Source organism: Balaenoptera musculus, chromosome 10 (assembly GCF_009873245.2).
Source record: "Balaenoptera musculus isolate JJ_BM4_2016_0621 chromosome 10, mBalMus1.pri.v3, whole genome shotgun sequence".
NCBI lineage: Eukaryota > Metazoa > Chordata > Mammalia > Artiodactyla > Balaenopteridae > Balaenoptera > Balaenoptera musculus.
In genome coordinates, this window is record NC_045794.1 from 42,725,653 (window position 1) to 42,748,105 (window position 22,453).

General features: G+C 52.5%; 2 protein-coding genes across 3 annotated transcripts; both read left to right on the top strand.

Annotated features, from left to right (window-relative positions):
• Nucleotides 1–6,002: 6,002 nt before the first annotated feature.
• IGFBP6 (insulin like growth factor binding protein 6) lies at nt 6,003–10,025 on the top strand. Its single transcript, XM_036864620.1, has 4 exons — nt 6,003–6,615; nt 8,732–8,871; nt 9,029–9,148; nt 9,702–10,025. The coding sequence occupies exons 1-4, from the start codon at nt 6,288–6,290 to the stop codon at nt 9,822–9,824; spliced, it is 711 nt and encodes a 236-aa protein (XP_036720515.1). The 5' UTR covers nt 6,003–6,287; the 3' UTR covers nt 9,825–10,025.
• A 977-nt stretch (nt 10,026–11,002) lies between these two features.
• On the top strand, nt 11,003–21,860 carry SOAT2 (sterol O-acyltransferase 2). 2 transcript variants are annotated; one of them, XM_036867351.1, is made up of 15 exons: nt 11,004–11,445; nt 11,904–11,959; nt 12,469–12,605; nt 12,956–13,015; nt 13,365–13,472; nt 15,949–16,225; nt 16,636–16,705; nt 17,136–17,220; nt 17,726–17,771; nt 17,983–18,112; nt 18,543–18,640; nt 19,746–19,844; nt 20,371–20,506; nt 21,047–21,192; nt 21,401–21,860. In XM_036867351.1, the coding sequence occupies exons 1-15, from the start codon at nt 11,337–11,339 to the stop codon at nt 21,449–21,451; spliced, it is 1,608 nt and encodes a 535-aa protein (XP_036723246.1). In that variant the 5' UTR covers nt 11,004–11,336; the 3' UTR covers nt 21,452–21,860. The 2 variants fall into 2 exon arrangements, with proteins under 2 accessions (XP_036723247.1, XP_036723246.1); XM_036867352.1 differs by lacking the exon at nt 17,726–17,771 and having other exon boundaries at nt 11,003–11,445; nt 18,057–18,112; nt 21,401–21,855.
• Nucleotides 21,861–22,453: the final 593 nt, after the last annotated feature.

A 22,453-nucleotide genomic window follows, 5' to 3' on the forward strand; every position in this document is an offset into this window, starting at 1 on the left:
CTACTAAAGGGTGATTATTGCCATTCTGGGGAGGATTTCCCCGTTTCCTCCCATCACCGAATTTCTCTATTCCAGATAGGAAGGTTTTCCCTCCTCTGTATTCTTACACCATGTCGTTTGCACCTCATTTATAGCACTTATTACAGTCTTACTTTTATTATTAAAGTAACTTGTGTTTGTAGATCTGTCTCTGCTGGACTGTGAGCTCCTTCAGACCCCTGAGAGCTATCCTATTCTTATCATAAATAGGTGCTCTACAAATGTTGAATGAAACGGAAGCCATCCTCTCCTATACCATAAACAGTGGCCACTTGGCATAATGGAGATAAGGTGTCAGAAATAGGTGTAGACCAGACATTAGGAAATCTGGATTAGAACCCCAGATCTGTGACTGACATTTACTTGTCATGTTTCCTTAGGCTCCTTAATCTGGGACAGTTATTCAGTCTTTCCTGAAGAGTAGATGCCAATTATCTTGTTTAATATCCCTCAGGTTCATTTTATCTGATATTTACTCATTATTAGATTGAGGTTATGCATTACCAACTTCATCCAGATCTGTGATTAATTTTGAGATAATTTTTTTCTTTTTTTTTTGCATATGGACGTCCAGTTGTTCCAGCAGCATTTGTTAAAAAGACTGTCCTTTCTCTACTGAATTCCTTTGCACCTTTGTCAAACACCTACTGAACAAGTAAAAAAGAAAAAAGTGTTTAAAGAAAAGGAAAAAAATCAATTTACTGTATTTTTGTGGGTCTATTTCTAGACTCTCTGTTCCACTGATCTGTTTTTCTATCTTTATGTTTTGATTACTATAGCTTTATAATGAGCCTTGAAATCAGGTAGTATAAGTCCTTCAATTTTGTACTTTTTAAAAGTTGGTTTGAGTTATTCCAGATCCTTTGCTTTTCTGTATGAGACAATCAGCTTGCCAATTGCTACAAAAAAGCCTTCTGGGATTTTAATTGGGATTACATTGACTCTATTGATCAATTTTGGGAGAACTGACATTTTAACAATATGGAGTCTTCCAATCCATGAGGATTGTACTGAAGTCTCTTACTCTGATCCAGTACCACAGGGTTCATTCTAGCCTTCCTCCCTACTTCTCTCTGACAGTGAGAAACCCAATATCCATTACTTATTTGCTCAACCCCAGTACATATTAAGCAGTTGCAAAAATTTTAACGCATAAGCCCATGAGAAACAAATTTATCAACCAGAGTACAGTGTTTATGTAGAGTGTAGAGTATACCATTACATTTATCTTTAGCCTTACAGTTTCCAGTCATAACACTGTTTTCCAAATTACTTAGGTCAGCACCTTTTTTTTTTCTCACCCCCTCAGTGTGTTTTTGTCATACGTATATAATACATTTAGATTCACCTGTTACAGTCTGCATTCTATCCTGGAATACCCTACCATCCCGATTGGTTTTTTAGGTGTTTATTAAGTGTGTGTTGGATGGACAGATATTAATTCTAAGCTCCTTGGGAGAACAATTCCTCCCTATTTATGTCCATATAAGGTAGTTACATCCACATAAATAAATGCTCTGTCAGTCTACTGAATATATTTTTATTCATGTAATTACCAAGAAAAGCAAAACTCAGACCCCCAGTTATTATTTCTTTTCCACTAATGATTCCCAGCTCCCAACCATCTGGCTGACTCCAGCCCAGTCTAGAAAACTGCTCTGCTCCCTTCCCAGTTCTCCTTTCTCTGATATCATTGGGACACTGGGAATCTAGACAGAACAAATCATGCACACACATCCACACGCATGCCTCTTTCCCCTCATCTCTGTTACACAACGACGTGCTTTCCTATCTGAGATGCCCTCCTCCCTCTTCTCCTAAACTCTTTTTTTTTTTTTTTTCAGCCTTGCCATGAGGCATGTGGGATCCTAGTTCCCCGACCAGGGATTGAACCCGGGGCCCACAGCGATGATAGCACCAGGTCCTAACCACAGGACTGCCAGGGAAGTCCCCTAAACTCTACTTTAAAGCCCTATTCTCGGGACTTCCCTGGTGGCGCAGTGGTCAAGAATCTACCTGCCAATGCAGGGACACGGGTTCCATCCCTGGTCCTGGAAGATCCCACATGCTGCGGAGCAACTAAGCCCGTGCGCCACAACTACTGAGCCCATGCGCCGCAACTACTGAAGCCCACGCGCCTAGAGCCCATGCTCCGCAACAAGAGAAGCCACCGCAGGGAGAAGCCCTCGCACCACAACGAAGAGTAGCCCCCGCGCGCCGCAACTAGAGAAAGCCCACACTAAGCAACAAAGACCCAACGCAGCCAAAAATAAAAATAAATAAATAAATAAATAAATAATAAAAATAAATTAAAAAAATAATAAAGCCCTATTCTCCGGGAAATCCTCTTTGGTTTATCCTGGGGCCAGGTTTCCCTCTCTTATTGAACTCTGACCACACTCTGGCCTCTCAGTCTCTTTGGCCTTTACTTGGAGAACAAGGGGGAGAAATAGGAAAAGAGAGAGGAGGGGCTAATGGAGTTGGAGAGCCACAAGACCCTCTGGGGTGGGTGGCCTGGGCTAGCTCAGAAGTAGAGGAGCACCGGTGGAGCCTCCAGAAGAGTTACAATGCGCCCACTTCACCTCTCAAGGCCCTCCCCCAGGACTGCCTTTGCTCCCACCCAAAACAACAACTTTTACCTGTATCAATTCCTAACTCCTTATATGAGCTGAGAGCTGGGGGGTCCAGAGGTGAAGAAGGTATGGGGCTCCTGTTCTCAAAACACTCAGAATCTGAGACTTCCCTGGTGGCGCAGTGGTTAAGAATCCGCCTGCCAGTGCAGGGGACATGGGTTCGATCCCTGGCCCGGGAAGGTCCCACATGCCACGGAGCAGCTAAGCCGGTGAGCCACAACTACTGAGCCTGAGCTCCAGAGCCCATGCGCCTAGGGCCGGTGCTCCGCAGCATGAGAAGCCACCGCAATGAGAAGCCCTCACAACGCAACGAAGAGTAGCCCCCACTCGCCACAACTAGAGAGAAAGCCCGTGCACAGCAACCAAGACCCAACGCAGCCGTAAATTAATTAATTAAAAAAAAAAAACCCAACACTCATAATCTAACTGGAAAAATAAGACACAAGAAAAGATGAGCAAAAATTTAAGATAGCAACACAACAATGTGGATGAATTCAAAGAAAGGCAGACAGCTGGCTGAGCAGGTGGGGATGAGGTGGCAGAATTTGGTTTGTGGTGAGAGGAATGGGGGGTGGGGAGAATTTCATCCTTATGAGCTAAAAATTTGGAGTCCAGGGGAAGAAATTACCTCTGAGCACAACACCTTCCCTTCCCCTAATCTCAGTTCAGACTCAGAGATAAGAAACTGCCAAGAGGTTTTGGGGAAGGTGATCCCACCAGATGGCTGAACCAGAGTGTGCTTCCAGGGCCAGCTGTCCACAGGGTCATGATTGGCATATGAGAGCATGGGTCCTTGCGGGGAGGGGGGTCATGGAGTACCACCAAAGGCCTTTGAGGAGGAGAGAGTCACAGGAGCAAGACCAATTGTGTGTGTGGGACAGATGGCAGAAACCAGAGGCTGGAGACCAGCGGAGGTTATCGTAACAGTTCCCATCAGACCCACACCAGACAGGCCATGTCATGATGTGGTCATTGAGCCTCCTCTTTGGTGCTTTCTGTCTGTGGACTGTGCCACCACTTGTCTTTCCTCAGACTCAAAGCTCAGAAGGATCCAGGCAGGCTCCCTCCTTTACCCCTGGTTCTCAAAAGGAAGTCAGCACCTGGGGGTGCTGTGGATTTGGAGGGCTGGGCTGGGTGTGAGAGATGCAGAGCATAAGGGAGCAGGACGACAGAGTGTAACCTGCAAGAGCAGAAGGAAGTCCTGTCAAAGTTTATTTATAAAAAGCCTAAGTAACAGCCCAAGCTGTTTAGTCTTTTCACAGCCCTGACAGAAGCTTTCCGCAAGCTCTTCTCTCCACAGAGGCCAGACAGAGTCCCAGAGGTTTGTTTGCACCTTGGCCCACACTCCATCCTGGGCACTCACCATGAGCTTCCTACCTCTGCTCTGGGTGCTGAGGTGAAGGGCATCCTAAAGGGAGGAAGAGCAGAGTTCGAGAGTCTCAGACTTCGAGAAAGAGCCTGGTTAGACCCCAGCACTGACAGCACAGCTCGCCGCTCTGGACATCCATGCTGGAGGCATGGGGACGAGGGAAGAGCAGTGCTGGGGTGGCAGGTGGGACTGGGCTGTGCAGTGGCTGTACTTAGACTGCATGGAGGGACCAAGCTGGGCAGGGGGTAGCAGTAAACAGGGGAAATCTGTAAGTGTGGCGGTGGTGATGTGGGAGGGGGAAGGGGGAATTTGGGAAGGCAGCGGTGGATGTGAGAGGCTAGCAGAGTATTGGGCTTCTCTGCAATGTAACCTACCAAAGAATACAAACTTCTTTAAAAAGCCACACTGGGATCCTGCAGGGAGTATGGCCATCTCTTCCGCATCTCAACTTTCCACAGACCTTTCCATCTTATTCAGAAGCAGCAAGATGGAGCTGAGGAGAAAAGCCCTAGCTAGAACCAAGTGCAGGGCGAAATAAATCGTGATAAGGACGGAGGGACAGGATGGAGCTCGCTACCCTGGGGTCAGAGCTTGGAGGAGGAGGTCCCAGAGCCTCCCAGAGAAGAGCCTCCAGAGAGAGGAGAGCTGCTCCTCCCACTCCCCCAGCACCCCCTCCTCCCTGCCTGCCCAATCTGCGTCACAGTCTCAGGGCTACTGGAAGACGCTGCTCGCCAAATGCTGGTCCTAGGGTCCCAGGGTAGCCCTAGGGGGCGGGCTGGGAGTAGAGTTCTTTTTATTTTGTATTTATCTAAAAGTTCAGGAAGCCCTTGCTTACATTCTTGCTTGGAGGCCCAGAATTTAAACTTAGTCACTGCCCAGAGCCGTTGTTTTAGGAAAGAATGAGATGGCCGGTGTTGCGTAACCCAGAGCTGGGTGGGTGTGGGTTGCAGAAGGAAATGGTCCTTCTTCCTCCCTCTAGGAAGGAAGGCTCAGCTAGGAGTTCTCAGATGGGCGGGGCACTGCCTGGAGAAGGGCGGCCAGGGGTGGGGAGGGGGGATAGACAGACCAGCGTGTGAAAGCCTGGGGAGCAGGCAGACTGAAACACTCAGACCAGTCACCATCCAACCCCCCTGGGTAGAGCACAGCCTGAATAATCCAGAAAACCCAAAGGGTGGTACTGGGTGGGTGTGGAGTGGAGGACAGATTCTGGGAAAGGAGAGGAATGGAGGGGTGGGCTGACCTGGATGAAGGGCAGGGTGGGTTGGGGATCTGCTCTCTGGCCGCTGTCCCTAAGAGCACCCAGAGTATGGGTTCCTCTAATCCTCCCCCCCACCCCACCCCCACCGCCACCGCCACCATAATTTCAGCTGGCCAGTCCCCCGTCCCTACCTCCCAGGTGTTCAGCCAGTTCTGCGGGCACGCTCCGCCCCCTGCAATCCCTCCAGACTCCCATGGCCCCAACACAATGCTAGGATTTCTGACAGTTCATTCAGGGTGTGCCTCCGCCTCCCCCCACCTCACCCCTTGCTTCCCCCAACCCCTTCTATCATCTTACCCAAGTCTGGCCCCCAGTACCCGCCTTCCCCTCAGTCACATCTCAGGGAGACCTTCTCTTGCTCCTGCCTCAGCTTTGCTCTTCCTCTCCTCGCCCCTGGTTTACTCTCCTCCATCAGCAGTCGGTTCTCCCAAGACCCCACTCTCCGTCGTCTCCGCCTTTTCTCTCTTTTCGCCCGCATTCCTCTCATGACCCCCACACCATCCCTTCTCCGTCCACTTAAGTCCGCCATCTTCTCACTCCCCATCGGAGTCCCTCCGTCTCCTTCATCCGCCACACATGTACCCGAACTGGATTTCAGGTTTCCCCTTCATCCCTACTGCCGCTTCCACCCCTCCTGCTTCCACCCCTTCCCACCCTCCAGGGCCTCCAGCCAGCTGTCCACCTCCCAAAATCCGGGCGAGATTCCCGGGAACAAAGCAAGAAAAATCAGAGTAATTTGGGAAGTAAACAGAAACCGGGAGGAGGGAGGAGGTAGAGAAGAGTGGGGAGGACCCAGGTGGAGGGGGGGCCTCTCCAGTCCCACCCAGTTTAGGGAATGCCCCTGCCTTCTCCACCGCCCCCCCCCCCTTCACCTGGCTCTTAAAGGGCCCGGCCCCTGCCGGCGGCTACTTAAGGCAGAGGGGCGGCGACGGGCAGCAGCTGCGCTACGACTGCTCTGGGAGGAGTGGACGGGGCAAAAATCTTGACCATGACCCCCCACAGGCTGTTGCCGCCACTGCTGCTAACTCTGCTGCTCGCTGCCCGCCCAGGAGGCGCCTTGGCAAGGTGCCCAGGCTGCGGGCAGGGGGTGCAGGCGGGTTGTCCAGGGGGCTGCGTGGAGGAGGAGGATGGAGGGCCGCCGGCGGAGGGCTGTTCGGAAGCTGGGGGCTGTCTCAGGAGGGAGGGGCAGCAGTGCGGGGTCTACACTCCAAACTGCGCCCCAGGACTGCAGTGCCAGCCGCCGGAGAAAGACGAGGCGCCTTTGCGGGCGCTGCTGCTGGGCCGGGGCCGCTGCGGCCGGGCGCGCGCGCCCTCGGGTGAGTCCGCGCCCCGCCCCTGCCCCGCCCACGTGAGCCCCGCAACTCTGCCGGCAGGGTCCGGGAGGGATGCGCACGGGCAGCCCTGCTATTAGGGTCCTGAGATTGACGCTTCCTCCTCCCCAACCCTGGTGGGGGTACATTTTCGAGGCTGAAGGGGCCAGTGCGGGGAGCTCCTAGGAGTCTGGGGTACGGCTGGGGGCCCTAGGGATGAAGCAGGGAGATGTCTGAGCCCGCAACCCTTTTTTGCCCCCTCGACCTATTTTCTCTTGAGGGGAAAGGGAGGGATGGAAGGGTTTAGGGACGTGCTGTATGCTACAGAGGCCCAGCTCATTCAGCCCTAGACACCCAAGCTGCAGAAAGGACCCAGGCATTGTTACCAGCTTCCACTTGGAGAAAGAGGGAAGAGAACTCCAGACTCCCAAATCCTGCACACACTGAGAAATATCTCCTCTTAATATCAGGGTGTCCAAAGCACCCGAACATGGGGTGGAGAATAGAAGATGGCTCAAATCCAGAGCAGTTTCAGACTAGACTAGGGTCAGATGTCTGGCGCTGGCCCTCCCTGCTCCCCACCCGGAGCGGGGGATAGAGGTGGGAAAAGAAGGAGTCTGCCAAATCAGGGTTATGATTTAAAGCTTCTCAGAACCCTCCACCCACCCCACCCCACCCCACCCCACCCTAACCCAGAGAGGAGAATAGAAGGCTGAGTCATTGGGTGGGTGGGACAGAAGTGAGTCAGAACCTGAAAGATGGGGGGCAGCAGGGAGATGGGAAGAGGAGGAAATACAAACGGCCCCCACCCCAGGGGCATCTGAGCTCCCAGTTCTTTCCGCAGGGAAGGATGGGAAATCAACTTGGAGTTTCTTTCAGTCCTAAATGCCTGGGTCCAGGCTGCTAGGGGTCTTCCTGGAAAGAGGTGGTCTGGATGGGTCAGAGGAGGCAGCTGGGAGCATGGTCGTGGTAGGATGCTGAATAGAGGGAATGAGGGGCAAGGTCTGAGGAGTGTGGAGAAAGAGGGATCAGACTCAGGATTGCAGAGGAAACGGTTCTTGGCTTTTGAGTAGTAGGCAGATGGGAGCAACTTCAGGGCTCATAATATCTCATTTTACAGCTGGGGCAAATTCCAAACAGTGCCCGCTCCCCTCCCTGTCTTTTCTTTGCCCTGACACCCTGACTTTCCCTTCCCATCCTGAGCTTTCCCCAAACCCCCCAGTACAACGTGTGAAACTTTCTCCAGAGCCAGGAGCAGCCTGAAGGTTGGAAGCCACTCATTCCTGCACCTTTGCAGCCTGCCCACCTTCCACCTCCTGGTTAAGGGCTGAATCACACATGCTCCTGGGACCACTGGGGTTGAGCTGGGCTGAGTCTCAGGGGACCAGAAGGGAGAGGCCCCCACTGCAGTGCCCCCAAAGTAACCATGTCTCAGCCCTGGGAGGGGTGGGCTGAGTCACAGCAGGGTCACAGCGGGGACACACATTCCACTTGGGTCCCTGCTGACCCCCCTCTCACCGCCATTGCTCTTCTGCCCCATCTCCCTGCCTTGGTGCACCCCCTGCTGGCCTCTGGTGGAACAGCCCGGTCTTTTCACCCAAAGCCCCAGGCTTCTCAATCAATGAACGTATTGATTTTTGCTTTCCAAAGAGCTTCTCCTTTATAAGCCTTAAAACTAGTCTGCAGGGGACTTCCCTGGTGGTCCAGTGGGTAAGACTCCGTGCTCCCAACGCGGGGGGCCTGGCTTCGATCCCTGGTCTGGGAACTAGATCCCGTATGCATGCAGCAACTAAGAGTTTGCATGCTGCAACTGAGAGTCCGTATGCCACAACTAAGAAGCCCACATGATGCAACTAAAGATCCCGCATGACGCAACTAAGACCTGGTGCAGCCAAAATAAATAAATAAATATCTTTTTAAAAAACTAGTCTGGGGATATTATCATGAAAGGTAATATTACCATTTGTCAGAGAAAGAAACTGAGGCCAGGAGAAGGTAACAGTGGAGCCAAACTGTAAACCCCCTCACTACTCTGAAAGCCCCGCTCGTTTCCACTCGGCTCTGGCCTTTGACATCTGGTTGATTTCCGGCCTCTTCTTCCCCATTCCTCTTGTGGCTGTAGGGGAGAATCCTAAGGAGAGTAAGCCCCAAGCAGGGACAACTCGCCAGCAGGACATGAACCGCAGAGACCAACAGAGGAATCCGGGGACCTCTACCACTTCCGCCCGGCCCAATCCTGGGGGCGTCCAAGACACTGAGATGGTGCGTTTGGAGCGGGCAGGGAACAGGAGGGGTGGGGAGTCCTGGAGATTCCCATCGGAGACTGCTCCCTTGGGCTTGGCGAAGTCTTCCATCCCAGTCCCGGGAGCCTGGCTGGTGGGGCCAGCAGGCTCTGCAGCAGAGCTATCCCTTCCTCCAGGGCCCCTGCCGCAGACATCTGGACTCAGTGCTGCAGCAACTCCAGACCGAGATCTACCGCGGGGCTCACACCCTCTACGTGCCTAATTGTGACCATCGGGGCTTCTACCGGAAGCGGCAGGTGAGGCCATTCCTCTCCTCCCTTGGTCTATCAGTACAAGGGTCCTACCAGCAGTTGGGTAGGGGGGCTTACAAAGTTGCATAAATAAGACACTTGCCCTGCCCTTAGGGCTCTCCCAACTTTAGGGCCCACACAAACATAGAGAATAACCAACCACAGCTATGGGAGAGCAGTTAGACTATCTAAGCAATGCCTGACTCAGAGGTTCACAAACATGAGGAGCATCAGAATCACCCTGGTGTGAACACAGGTGGCTGAGCCCCGCCCACAGAGCCTGAAAATTTGCATTTCTAATGCGGCCTCTAGTGATGCTGATGCTGTTGGTTTGGAAACCACACTCTGAGAACCAGTGTTCTGGCCTAGAAGAACAGGCACAATTTGGTGGGTGGAGAAGAGAAGCCATGCAAGGGAACCCAGCGGGCCTCGCTGTCCTGAGAACACTCAGATGTTTCCACAGACTCAGACTCAGGAGTCGACAGCCCGGCCCCCAACCCACGGGGCCCCTCCCATCTCTCCTGGGCCACACCTCTGATCCTTGTGCCTCTCTCCCCAGTGCCGGTCCTCCCAGGGGCAGCGCCGAGGTCCCTGCTGGTGTGTGGATCGCATGGGCCAGCCCCTGCCCGGGTCCCCAGATGGCGATGGAAGCTCCCCTTGCCCCACCGGGAGCAGTGGCTAAGGCTGGGTGGGAGGCTGCATGGCCACTGGCAGGAGCGTGGGGCTGTCATCTTGGGTTATTTGTTGAGTGCTGAGTAACTCAGGGGCCCAGAGCCCCACACTCCACCTGCAGGCCCTGCCCCATTGTCAACCTCACACATGGAAAGATTGTTGGTGTTGGCTTGGGGTGTTAATAAAGCTGTGTTGGGGGTCTCTGGCCTACGTCTCTGTGTTCACCTCTTATATTGTGGAGTCCCTGGCCCACGTCTCTGTGTTCACCTCTTACATTGTGGAGTCCCTGGCCCTCCTCTCTACCCCTGTCCAGCCTCTTATAGCAGCTCTCTTCTCCTGTGGACTACCATCTGTCCTTCCCGCCACACTTGGAATGACAGAGACAGCCACTGGTAGAGGTTTCATGGCCCCAAGCCTCACCCAACTGCCCACCAGGGAGTGGAAGGCAGCAGGTGGGGGCAGGGAGACACTGAGGCCGTGGCCTTGGTCTGAGGTTGTGACCTTGTTTCTAACACTGATCTTTGGACACAAAGGGAGAGGAACGATTAATAGTTAATCCCCACCAGGAACCCAACAAAGAGGAATTCTCAAGGCACTTACCCTTCTGTTACTTCTTACTAAAAAGGGAAGGAAATTATTATTTATTGCACTCTTGCCATGGGCTATGCCCTGGACCATGTGCTTTTACCTGGACTACCTCATTTTATGCTTACAATAACCTTATGAGGTAGGGACTTTTGCCCCTGTTTTTCAGAGGAAGAAACTGTAGCTTAAACTATTAGGGTCATTTGCCTGTAATTCCACAGCCAGTAAATGATTGAGGGAGGATTTAAATCTGGTTCTTCCATACGTGACAATGCCTGGCATTCCTCAGGTGCTGATTAAGTGTTTGTTTTGCCTCCTTTCTGCCTACCTGCTAACCTAAGCAGGTGTAGGGAAGAGGTGGTGTTCAGGGCCCCCAGCACCTAGCCTTCTACTGGAGGGGCCACAGTACCGCAGTCGTCACAGGTACCAACCTCACAGAATAGTAATCACATGCATAGAAAGCTTTGTTGACAAGGTTCTTTCACACACCTTATCATGGTCTAAGGGAGCTGAGTGCCCTGATACCTGAAGATGTTTCTGACTCCTTCCCGACCTTCAGCCGACTGAGAAAGAGATTGGGAAGCAGTCATACCAGATGATAAGCCTCAGAGGAGCAAAGTCCCCCTCCCCGTGACATGTATGGGTGCAGAGCTCCCATTCCTGTGGGAGGGAGCTGGGCATCTGGGTGGTGGTTGGGCTATCTGTTCAAGGGTTGTGTCCATCCCTGTGACAGCCAGTAGAGCAGAGCCTGTAGCTGAGATGGTACTGCCTTCCGGAAGGGGATCATGGATCGGATAACTTATAACCCCTCCTCCTGAAAGGACTTTAGTCTTTGGAGCTGTCAGAGGAGCTGAGTGAGATAAGAGCTCTGCCAGGCAAGCCTGAAGGAAGGGAGGGAACACTTACCAGCTGCCGCTGCCCAGTCAAGACACACATCATGGAGCCAAGGGCGGCCCAACTGCGGAGGAGAGAAGGGCTAGGAGGAGAGCAGGAGGACCGGCCCTCCAGAGAAGGGGAGCCCCACTTTGGGAATGCAGAATGCCCAGGTGGGGCTGGAGGTGGGGTGCACTGTCGAGAGGGGGTTCCTGCTGTCTACCTTCAATCCTTCCTGCTGTCCTGGGAGGCCAGTGAAGGCAGATCCCAGCCCTCTGCCCCCTAACTACCCAGCTGGGGAAGGGAGGAGAAAAGAGCTATTCAGTACCTTGCCTTATCTTTCTGACTCTTTTACCCCAGATGGTTATTAGAGTAGCTTCCTGTTCCCTGGGTACCCTGTTTCCAGGAAGGTCATCAGGCTCCCCGCTTGCCAGTGACCTCCTCACCCCCTGCAAAAATAACTTCCCCTTCTGATTGCTCCCCGCCGCGCCCCCCCATGATACTAGATATTGACTGGTTGGGGGTGGGGAGGCTGCTGAGCACACAGAAAGCACTTCCTGGTCAGAGGATGCCTCTGGGTCTGCACTAGGCAGCAGAACTCCAACTCCTCCCCTTTGACCCCTTATCCTAGGAAACAATGAGGCACATAGAGGCCCAGATTTGCTACAATGGACCCGACATATGCAGGTGAGGGAGGTCAGAGGTCAAAATGGACAGGTCCTGGAGTAGAGGGAGGGAGGGGTGAGGACTGGCTTGATGATAAAGACAATTTGTTCTCGGGTTCAAACCCCTCAGGTCAGAGCTACGAGTTAAGACAGAGGGGTTTGAAACACAGGTCATTAGGACAGGGGCCAAAGGTCAGCCAGTGAACAGTCTTCTGTTAGTGGGGCTAGAGGTCAGGAGAGGGAAGGCTGGGGTCAGGGAGAAGAGAGTAGGATCAGAGATGACAAGGTGGTTGAGGTTCAGACCCGGAGTCTGAAAGTATCTTTCCTGGATCCTCACTGCTGCCCTGGGAAACCAGAGGGAGTTAAACTGGGGGTGGAAACCTCTGGGCAAGAGCCATGCTTGTTCATCTTTCCATCCCTAGCACTTAGCAATGTGCCTGGCATGGAGGGAGGCTCAGTAAATGTTTGGTGAGTGGGAGGATGGCTGACTGGATGGAGGGACCGTGGGCCCTGCCCTGCTTTGTCCTGTAGGCTGTGAAGACGCAGTTGCTGGAACAAGCACAAGGCCAGCTGACGGAGCTGCTGGATCAGGCCATGTGCGAGGCTATTCAAGCCTACCCGCCACAAGACAGACCAGTGCCCTCCATCCCTCCAGATTCCTTGCGCAAGTAAGAGTCTGAGGAGCCAGGGGGCTGGGGAGTGGCTCGCAGCCTCCTGCATCGTAAGGATTATGAGCCACAGATGCTATCCCACGTGCCCTTTGCCAGCACTGATGTAACTCCAACTTCAGTCTTCCCTCTTCTCCCCTTATCGCCTCTGCCTTCCTGACCTCCACTGCTGGGCTTTGCTCTGCCCTGGCCCTCCCTGACCTTCCACCTGGTCCTGCCCGCTGGCCCTAACCCTGACCTTCCCCTACTACTGCCCTCGGCTCCCAAATATTGACGTCCCGCAAGGCCCTACCCTCTGCCTACTGCCTTCTTCCTTTGGGTCCTGGCCCAGAACAACTGTCTCAATTCAGGACCCGGGAGCCATCCCTGGGGAAACGGAAAGTTTTCATCAACCGCAAGTCCCTGCTTGAGTAAGTCAAGGGTGAGGACGGGATGAGAAGAAAAGAAAGAGCTTTGTCTGGGGGGTCCAGGGCACCTCATTTGTCATCCTCAGGCTCTAGGTGGTTTGGGGGAGGACTTGGAGAAGGTTTCTAAGGTTCTGTTTCTCTGTCTGCCTTGGGTGTGATTGTGGAAGAAAGGCCACCAGGATGAGAATTGTCTGGGCTGGAAAGAGCTTTGGACAGAAGTCCTAGCCATATTGCAGCCCGTAGCTGCAAGTTCCCAATCACTAGGTCCCATCCCCACTTGTGTACAGTGCCTGAGCTAGTCTGCATGACCTTGAGGACTCTCCCAATGACACTCGGGCCCCTGTCCTTCCAGCGAGCTGATGGAGGTGCAGCATTTCCGCACCATCTACCACATGTTTATCGCCGGCCTGTGTGTCTTCATCATCAGCACCCTGGCCATCGACTTCATTGATGAGGGCAGGTAGGCACCCCTCCCGCTCGGGATAGGCCCACAGGTAAGATCAGACCACCTGGGTTCCCAGTGTTCCGCTTGCCACCGGCCTGAGAGAGCACGGGCCCGTTTGATTGTTAGACACACATCAACATTGCTTTCCAACCACCTTCCCACCCAAAAAGCCCTCTTAGCACAGCCTTGGATGGCCTTTGGTCTGTTTTCCCAGAGTTAGCCCTCTGGGAACACTACTCCCCCACTCAAATCCTTCTCAATTGGACCCTTGTCCTGAGGCAAACATACATGTATGTGCACACACAAGCATGGTTCCCACCCCACTGCTCTCACACAGTCCTTTCCAAGGCAGTGGTGTTCGGTTCAAGTAACCTCCAGTGAGCCCCTCCTAAGTACCAGCCCTGGGGCGCAGAGAGATGAGGGGCCATCCCCAGCCCTCTCTGTGAGGCCCTCCCAATCTTGTGGGGAAGACAAGATCTTGTGCACACAAGTGCCTTGGTGGATCGCTTCCCCCAAAAAGCAGCTCCCCACTCTGGGGATGAGCCTCAGGGAGCTGTAGACCCCTGGGGGTCTGGACTTGCATGACCCCACCTCACCCTACATATGGCTTAGGAAGCAGTAAAAGGAAGAGGACCAAGGATCTGCAGGTTCAGCAACAGCACTTCCTTTTGGCAAACCTGTTGTTCATCCTTATAATTAAGGATCAGATCTCAGGAAAAGTTTCAAATATATGTAAGATGGCTCCTTCTCCATCACCCCCCCTCCATCCCAGACCGCTCCCCAGGGGTAACATTTTTAATGGTTTTGAGAGCTTCCCTCCAGAGCATTTCGATGCATCCACTTCCAGATGTATATAAGAACCAAGGGAATGTATTTTATGGGGGTTTACATTAATAAGATACTGTACCTATTGTTTCCTTTTCACTCCCTAATGACCCATATTAGAGATCTTTCCATGTTGGTCCATTGATTTTAATGACCGCAGAGTCTGGAAGTGCCAGCTTTTGTTCATTTAGTTCTTTACTAATGGACGTTTGGGTCGCTTCTAATTTTCTAATTTTTCACCATTACAAACCATATGCTCTGTTTTGGCTGCACAGCGAGGCTTGTAGGATCTTAGTTCCCTGACCCTAGGGATCGAACCCGGGCCACGGCAGTGAAAGCACTGAGTCCTAACCACTGGACCTCCAGGGAATTCCCCAAACCATATACTCTTCTTTTTTTTTTTTTAATATTTATTTATTTATTTATTTGGCTGCGCCGGGTCTTTGTTGTGGCATGCAGGATTTTTAGTTGTGGCATGTGGGATCTAGTTCCCTGACCAGGGATCAAACCCGGGCCCCCTGCATTAGGAGCTTGGAGTCTTAGCCACTGGACCACCAGGGAAGTCCCCAAACCGTATACTCTTTTTTTTTTAATTAATTAATTTATTTAGCTAATAATAAATTAGCTAAATTTATTTAGCTAATAATAAATTATTAATAAATTAATAATAAAGTATAATAATAATTATTAATTAATTTATTTGTTTTATTTATTAATTTATTTTTTAATTAATTAATTTATTTGGCTGCATTTGATCTTAGTTGCGGCACACGGGCTCTCTAGTTGCCCTGCAGCACGTGGGATCTTAGTTCCCTGACCAGGGATCAAACCCACATCCCCTGCATTGGTAGGTGGATTCGTAACCACTGGACCACCAGGGAAGTCCCAAACTGTATACTCGTTTTGTTTTTTTTTAATAAATTTATTTATTTTATTTACTTATTTTTGGCTGCGTTGGGTCTTCGTTGCTGCGCGCGGGCTTTCTCTAGTTGCCGAGAGCAGGGGCTACTCTTTGTTGCAGTGCGTGTGCTTCTCATTGCGGTGGCTTCTCTTGTTGTGGAGCACGGGTTCTAGGCACGCGGGCTTCCGTAGTTGTGGCTCGCGGGCTCCAGAGCGCAGGCTCAGTCGTTGTGGCGCACGGGCTTAGTTGCTCCGCGGCATGTGGGATCCTCCCGGACCAGGGATCGAACCCATGTCCCCTGCATTGGCAGGCAGATTCTTAAGCACTGTACCACCAGAGGAGTCCCCAGACCGTATACTCTTAACCTAAGCAAACAGAACACTCAACAACCTGCTTTCTATTAATTCAAGTCTACAGCTCCAGACACCCCAAAAGTACAAAACTAACAAAAATCAAAGTTAAACTCTAGGCACCTCATACCCTAACACCAGTGGCACGGGATGTACTGAACCCTTCTGCAGTGCCACAGAGGGCTCTAAAGGTTATTTGGAAGCAAAGCCATCCCATGATTGAGTCTCCTCGGGCAATGCCCTGTTGCTAGAAGTCCTGGGCGACAGAGGTGCCATCTTGAACACTTTCAGAGATCGGGAGCTCACAACCTTGGCAAGATGCCTCAGTTTATCTTCCAAGAGCTCTGACTGCAGAGGAAGGGGACAAGGATGGGCCTCACACTTGTCTACTTTGTCTCTCCTTCCCCACTCCCAGGCTGATGCTGGAGTTTGACCTACTGATCTTCAGCTTCGGACAGCTGCCCTTGGCGCTGGTAACGTGGGTCCCCATGTTCCTGTCCACTCTGCTGGTGCCCTACCAGGCCCTGCGGCTGTGGGCGAGGCCCCAGTCCAGAGCGGCCTGGACGCTGGGGGTGGGCCTGGGCTTCATGCTGCTGGCCGGCCACACAGCAGTGCTCAGCATCCTTCCGGTCCATGTAGCAGTGGAGTATCAGCTCCCGCCAGCCTCCCGCTGTGTCCTAGTCTTTGAGCAGGTAGGTGATGGGCGGGACCAATGGTGGGCGGGGCCCCTGGGAAGGAGGGCATTGGATACTGTATTGGTGGGGGCGGAGCTAGTTACCAGGGGCGGAGTCCTTTGCGAGGGATTTGAGACAAACAGCAGGTTCCAAGGAAATGTAAACGAATCGGACACTGCTACGCAAGTATAATCGATTGGGTTGGCCAGCTGGAGACTCTGCCCTTTCCGGTACCCCTTTACCCTCGATTCATCCCAGCAGCCGTCTGTGTTAGGCTATAAGACAGTCCAACAAAAAGATAAAGTATGGGCTTTGACTGTACAAAGTTTACAATCTGCCTGCCCCTCTCCTGTAAAAGAGACACAGAGAGGTTAAGTGATCTGCTCAAAGTCCCACAGCACCTTAACCTCTTTTCCATTCCATCTCAGGTCAGGCTCCTGATGAAAAGCTACTCCTTCCTGAGAGAGATTGTGCCTGGGACACTTCGGGCCAGAGGAGGTGAGGCCTTCAGCAGGCGCTGCTGTGAACTCAGTCCTCTTGGCTGGTTGCATGAAGCCACTAGCTGCAGGATCCTCATAAAAGCTCCAACCTCCTAAGGCCATCTTGCCCACGGGTCACAGCTCCGGCCCCCAGGTGGGCTCTGTGGGCCTTAGTCATTAGGCATTCTCTTAGGTCCCACCTCTGAGACCCCTCCCCTGCTGCCCAGGACTTCTGGCTCATTCTTATTAAGACCCAGGGTATGAGAGCCTTCCATTAGGTAGTCAAAACAGGAGAGAGAAGTGGATGGTGCAACTTGTGGGTGCCAAATGAAGCTCTGGCCACAGCAGGTCCTGTGCCAGAAGATGGGGGTGCCATTCCCAGCATCCCACCCAGCTGTGTCCTCTCTCCCTTCCCTCTTCACTGATGGACCCCTCCTACTCCTCCCCAGGTGAGGGGATCCGGGCCCCCAGTTTCTCCAGCTACCTCTATTTCCTCTTCTGCCCCACACTCATCTACAGGGAGACTTACCCCAGGTAAGACCCTGCACGCCCTTCCCCAAATGCCCAGGCCCGTCAGGGATCTAGCCCTTCTACTCTCCTCTCCCTGAGGTCTTTAGCCTCATCCCAGACACTGGCCACTTTCTCAGGCAGCACCCCATAATAAAAATGGGAAGTAAGGAGCAGGTATATTACCCCTTCTCCTTGCCCCAGCTCATGGTGACACAAGGGTGACTAACTGTCCTGGTTCGCCCAGGACTGCCCCAGTTTTAGCACTGAAATTCTTACATCCTGGGAAACCTCTCAGTCTGGAGCAAACTCCAGATGGTTGGTCACCTTAGTGGACACTCAAGCTAAAAATCCACTTGTCATCTCTCTTATAGAAGGTCCAAAGTGTTCTAGACCCCCACCTCCCCAGATAATCCTCCCAGGCCTGAGCAATTGAGGGAGCTGCGGAGAGAGGGCCCCAGGTGCTGGGCCCCGGCCCAGGCAGGAACAAGATAAAAGGATGAGAAACATATTATCCCCATTGCTGCTGCAGGACACCCAACGTCAGGTGGAATTATGTGGCCAAGAACTTTGCCCAGGTCAGAAGACGGGGTCAAAGGGTGGACTACCCGTGACTCATGGTGGCTGAGGGGACATTTCTGGGAGTGAAGTAAGGGAGGCCTGGGGGAGAGGTCAGAGGGTGGCGCTAAGGAAAGAGGAGGCAGTTGCTGGGCCAGAGTCTGATTCCAGAAGGAGGGGCAGCGACCAGTGATTCCTTTCAAAGTTATGCGTCCTCCACCCCCTCCCCAGGCCCTGGGCTGCGTGCTCTATGCCTGTTTCATCCTGGGCCGCCTCTGTGTTCCTGTCTTTGCCAACATGAGCAGGGAGCCCTTCAGCACCCGTGCCCTGGTGCTCTCCATCATGCACGCCACCTTGCCAGGTATGCCCACCAGAGGCAGGGCTGCAGAAGGCTGCACCCTGGGGAAGGCTTAGCAGGGAACCCCTCCCTCCGCTCACTCTTAGTTTCAACACCTTTTCCCCCTGACTCTCCCTTATCTGCCCCCTCCTATGGTTGCTCATCGTCAGGGTCTCACTTCAGATTGCCACCTACTCCCTACCTTTCAACCACTCTATGAACTCCCAACGGGCAGAGGTTTTGACATTCATCTCTGTATCCCCAACATGTGGCATGGGCTTCATGAGCAAATGGAATGAATGAATGAGTGCATGAACTAGTGAATGATTAACAAATGATCGGTAGGGGTTGGGGCCCTGGTTGCTGGGTGAGGGCTTCCTGGGGGGACCCCTGGAGCTTCATGGGGGATCAGGGGGGCCAGGCTGACTTGCAGCCCCTTGTCTCCACTTACCAGGCATTTTCATGCTGCTGCTCATCTTCTTTGCCTTCCTTCACTGCTGGCTCAACGCCTTCGCAGAGATGCTACGATTTGGAGACAGAATGTTCTATCGGGTGGGTCCTGGACCTGGGCTACTTGGGAGCTGGATGCAGGGAGGGCTAGGGAAGGATGTGGGGAGGATGGTGGCTATGTTGGCTGTCACCTTGTTACCGAACCAGGTTCATTTGACCAATTCGCAGTAAGCCAGACACTGAGACGACAAGATTTACAGCAGAGAGAGGGTTTATTCACAAGGCAGCCAAGTGAGGAGAAGGGAGAACAATCTCATATTCGCCTCCCCAAAGGCCAGGGGCTTGAGATATTTATGGGATAAAGAAGCAAGATGATCTTAGGTATGGGGAAAAGTGATTGGAGGTAGAGAAAAGGTGAGGTAATCGGTGTTCTGCACAGGTGTATCTGAGTTACATGCTTCTTCATGGGATGCATGTTAAAAAATGGAGGCATTTAGCATGATCTGAGGGTGGAGTTTTTGGCCCTCTGATGTCAAAAGGTCATTCATCCGACACCTGTGCAAGCCCAGTTTTAGGGTCAGTGGTCCCAACCAGTCTTAGCCCGCTTGAACTAGACAAGAGCCAACTCCAAGTTCCTGGAAAACTTATGCCCCCTGTTACTATAGTGACCCATACATCAGAGGTGTTATCTATACGGGGCAGTTAAGGAGTCAAAAAAAAAATTTAAGGCTTAGTCAGTGAAGGCAGGTTACAAGCAGAAGGGTTTTTTAAACAAGCTGTTCCCTTACCTGCTGTTCTGTAAGACGAGCTCAGGAATTTCCATTAGTCACCAGTTTCTCTTAACCCTGTGGGGCAGGATTTCAACATCAGCTGTGCTGTCAATCTTCCACAGTGAGAAATGTGCTCCTCTGGGTATGGTTGTTTTGTCACCCCTCTACCCCCTGACCAGCCAGGGCTAACTGCTCTTGTGGGGATGCTAATTTGGAATCTTCTTCTCCTGAAAGAGAGAGTAGGAGGGAGGGCAAGGACCCCAGATGCTGAAGAGGGAGTTGGGAGGATGCTTGCTGTCTCTCTCCTGCTGGGAGCCAGCCCTTGTGGAGAACACTGGGACAGGGGGCAGGAAGCAGGGGAGAGAAGCTGGGGCCTGGGCAGAGACAGGGCCCTGATGCTCACCTCCTCTCCCCCCCTGAACCTCCCCCCCACCCAGGACTGGTGGAACTCGACGTCCTTCTCCAACTACTACCGCACTTGGAACGTGGTGGTCCACGACTGGCTGTACAGCTACGTATATCAGGATGGGCTGTGGGTATGGGCTCTGCACACCCTGTCAGCTCCCAAAGTTAATGGAACCTCTCTGGGGTATCCTCTCCTTCCCTTTCTCTGCACCATTCCTCTTTTCCAGACCTAGGGGCCCCTTTGACTTTCACCTGTCCCCATTCTACCCAACCCAATGGGCAGAAAGTTCTTCTTATGATCTAACTTCCTTCCTTCCTTGTCCTCAACTACACCTCCTCCACAGGGCATTTCTCCCCTCCTTAGCCTTCTAAGGAACATGCATATAGCAATTTTCAGTTACCAAGAATTTTCACATACTACATAATCTGCCCTGTAACCCTGAGAAGTAAGTATTATTATATCCCCTTTTGAAAGTTGCATCTAAGGCCCAATGGACTAATAAAATGCTCTTAAACAGGACATGTCAGCCCTTCTGATCGCAAATCCCATATTCTTTCCGCTGTACTACACAACCTCTGGCTTCCTTAAGGAGGGGGCTCTTTGTGGAGGGGGCTTAGGGAGACTCACTCCACCCTCCTCCCCCCGGCTCCTGCCAGCTCCTTGGTGGCCGGGCCCGAGGGGCAGCCATGCTGGGCGTGTTCCTGGTCTCTGCAGTGGTCCACGAGTACATCTTCTGCTTCGTCCTGGGATTCTTCTACCCTGTCATGCTGTTGCTCTTCCTTGTCATTGGAGGTGAGCTTGGCCTCTTTATGCCCCTGGAGAGGGAGACATCCAGAGGGAAGAGACCTGGAGTCCCGCTCCTGGAGATTCCAGACTGATGGGAGAGGCCATGTACCCAAGACAGAGGGGGAAATGTGTGTGCCTTCTGGGGGAAGGCATGAGAGTTGTGTGTGAGAGTTGGTGGGGGGTGGGGGACGGACTTGGGAGCAGGGAGGGAGGCAGCAAAGGGGTATCCTGGGGGATGTGGGAAAAGACTTCTGGCTGGAGAGGAGCATCTGAGCAGGGCACACATACAGGAAGACAAAGGGGAGAAAACTGGTGTGAGGTTGGGAGGTTTAGTAAGAGATCCAGGATACTGAAGTGTAGACTGAGGAATCCTGGTTTTACATGAGCCACTTGAGACCTCTGTGAGCTTCTGGAGCTGGGTTCAAGATCTTCCTCAATGGTGCCTTCCTGTTCCAACTCTTCCCCGTGCCCTGAGATAGGAAGGCAGCCAGGAAGATTAGATACAGGTATCTGGAGCTGAGGTGACAACATTTCCTCCTGCATCAGGGCCACTGAACTTCATGATGCATGACCGGCGCACGGGCCCAGCGTGGAACGTGCTCATGTGGACCATGCTCTTTCTGGGCCAGGGCATCCAGGTCAGCCTGTACTGCCAGGAGTGGTATGCACGGCGCCACTGCCCCCTGCCCCAGGTAAGGGACCATGACCCTCGCTCAGCTCCCCACCCAGGAGGACCTGCCTCCCCTTCCCAAGAGCCAGCCCCCTATTGTTGCCCAATTCCACAGCCACGGTCAGGGGCCAGGGCCCGGTTTGGGGGTGAGGGACGGGCTCCCGTGTCTTAGATGCACAGGGTGGGCACTGGGAGGGACCTTATTCACAACTCACCTTTCTCTGGCACAGACAACCTTCTGGGGGCTGGTGACACCTCGATCTTGGTCCTGCCATACCTAGAGGTCAGGGCACGCTCACTGCCCAGATGACACCACCAAGTTCTCTGCCTGCAAAGCCTGGGACCAGGGCTCCTCTCTGAATTCCCAGACCTAGCTCTGAGTCAAGGGGGCCTGCCAAGCCTGACCCCACCAGAGAACTCCAAGGACTGAGATCTGTGGACCTGTGGGCAGGTGAGCACAGACTCAGAATGGTGGTGGCTCTTGAGCCCCCAGCCCCGTGGGTTGGGCAAAGGGCCCCCTCTCACTCCATGGCTGTTCAGACTGGGGGAGACACGAAGGGCCTTACAGATTTGGTGAAGGTGGGGTGACTTAAAGCAACTCGGGCCATCAAGGTCTGAGAGGTGTTTGTTTCTTTCTTTGTGCTCTTTCCAATACAATAATAAACTCTTTGTATCGCTTTTTATTCATTCGTTTATTCATTCATTCATCATTTGTTGAAGACCCATTTAAAAAAAATTATTAATTGAAGTATAGTTGATTTACAGTGTTGTGTTAATTTCTGCTGTACAGCAAAGTGATTTCGTTATACATATATATGCATTCTTTTTTATATTCTTTTCCATTATGGTTTATCCCAGGACACTGAATATAGTTCCCTGTGCTATACAGTAGGACCTTGTTGTTTATCCATTCTATATGTAATAGTTTCATCTATTAACCCCAAACTCCCAGTCCATCCCTCCCCCACCCCCCCTCCCCCTTGGCAACCACAAGTCTGTTCTCTATGTGAAGACCCACTTTTTTTTTTTTTAAACATCTTTATTGAAGTATAATTGCCTTACAATGGTGTGTTAGCTTCTGCTTTATAACAAAGTGAATCAGTTATACATATACAATATGTTCCCATATCTCTTCCCTCTTGCATCTCCCTCCCTCCCACCCTCCCCAAGACCCACTTTTGACAGGCATGACTGAAGACAGGCAAAGTCTGCAGAGGCAAGACTTTGTGATGGGAGGGGCTGAGGGTCTTGGGTGACATCCTCCTTTACCTATTCTATGCCAC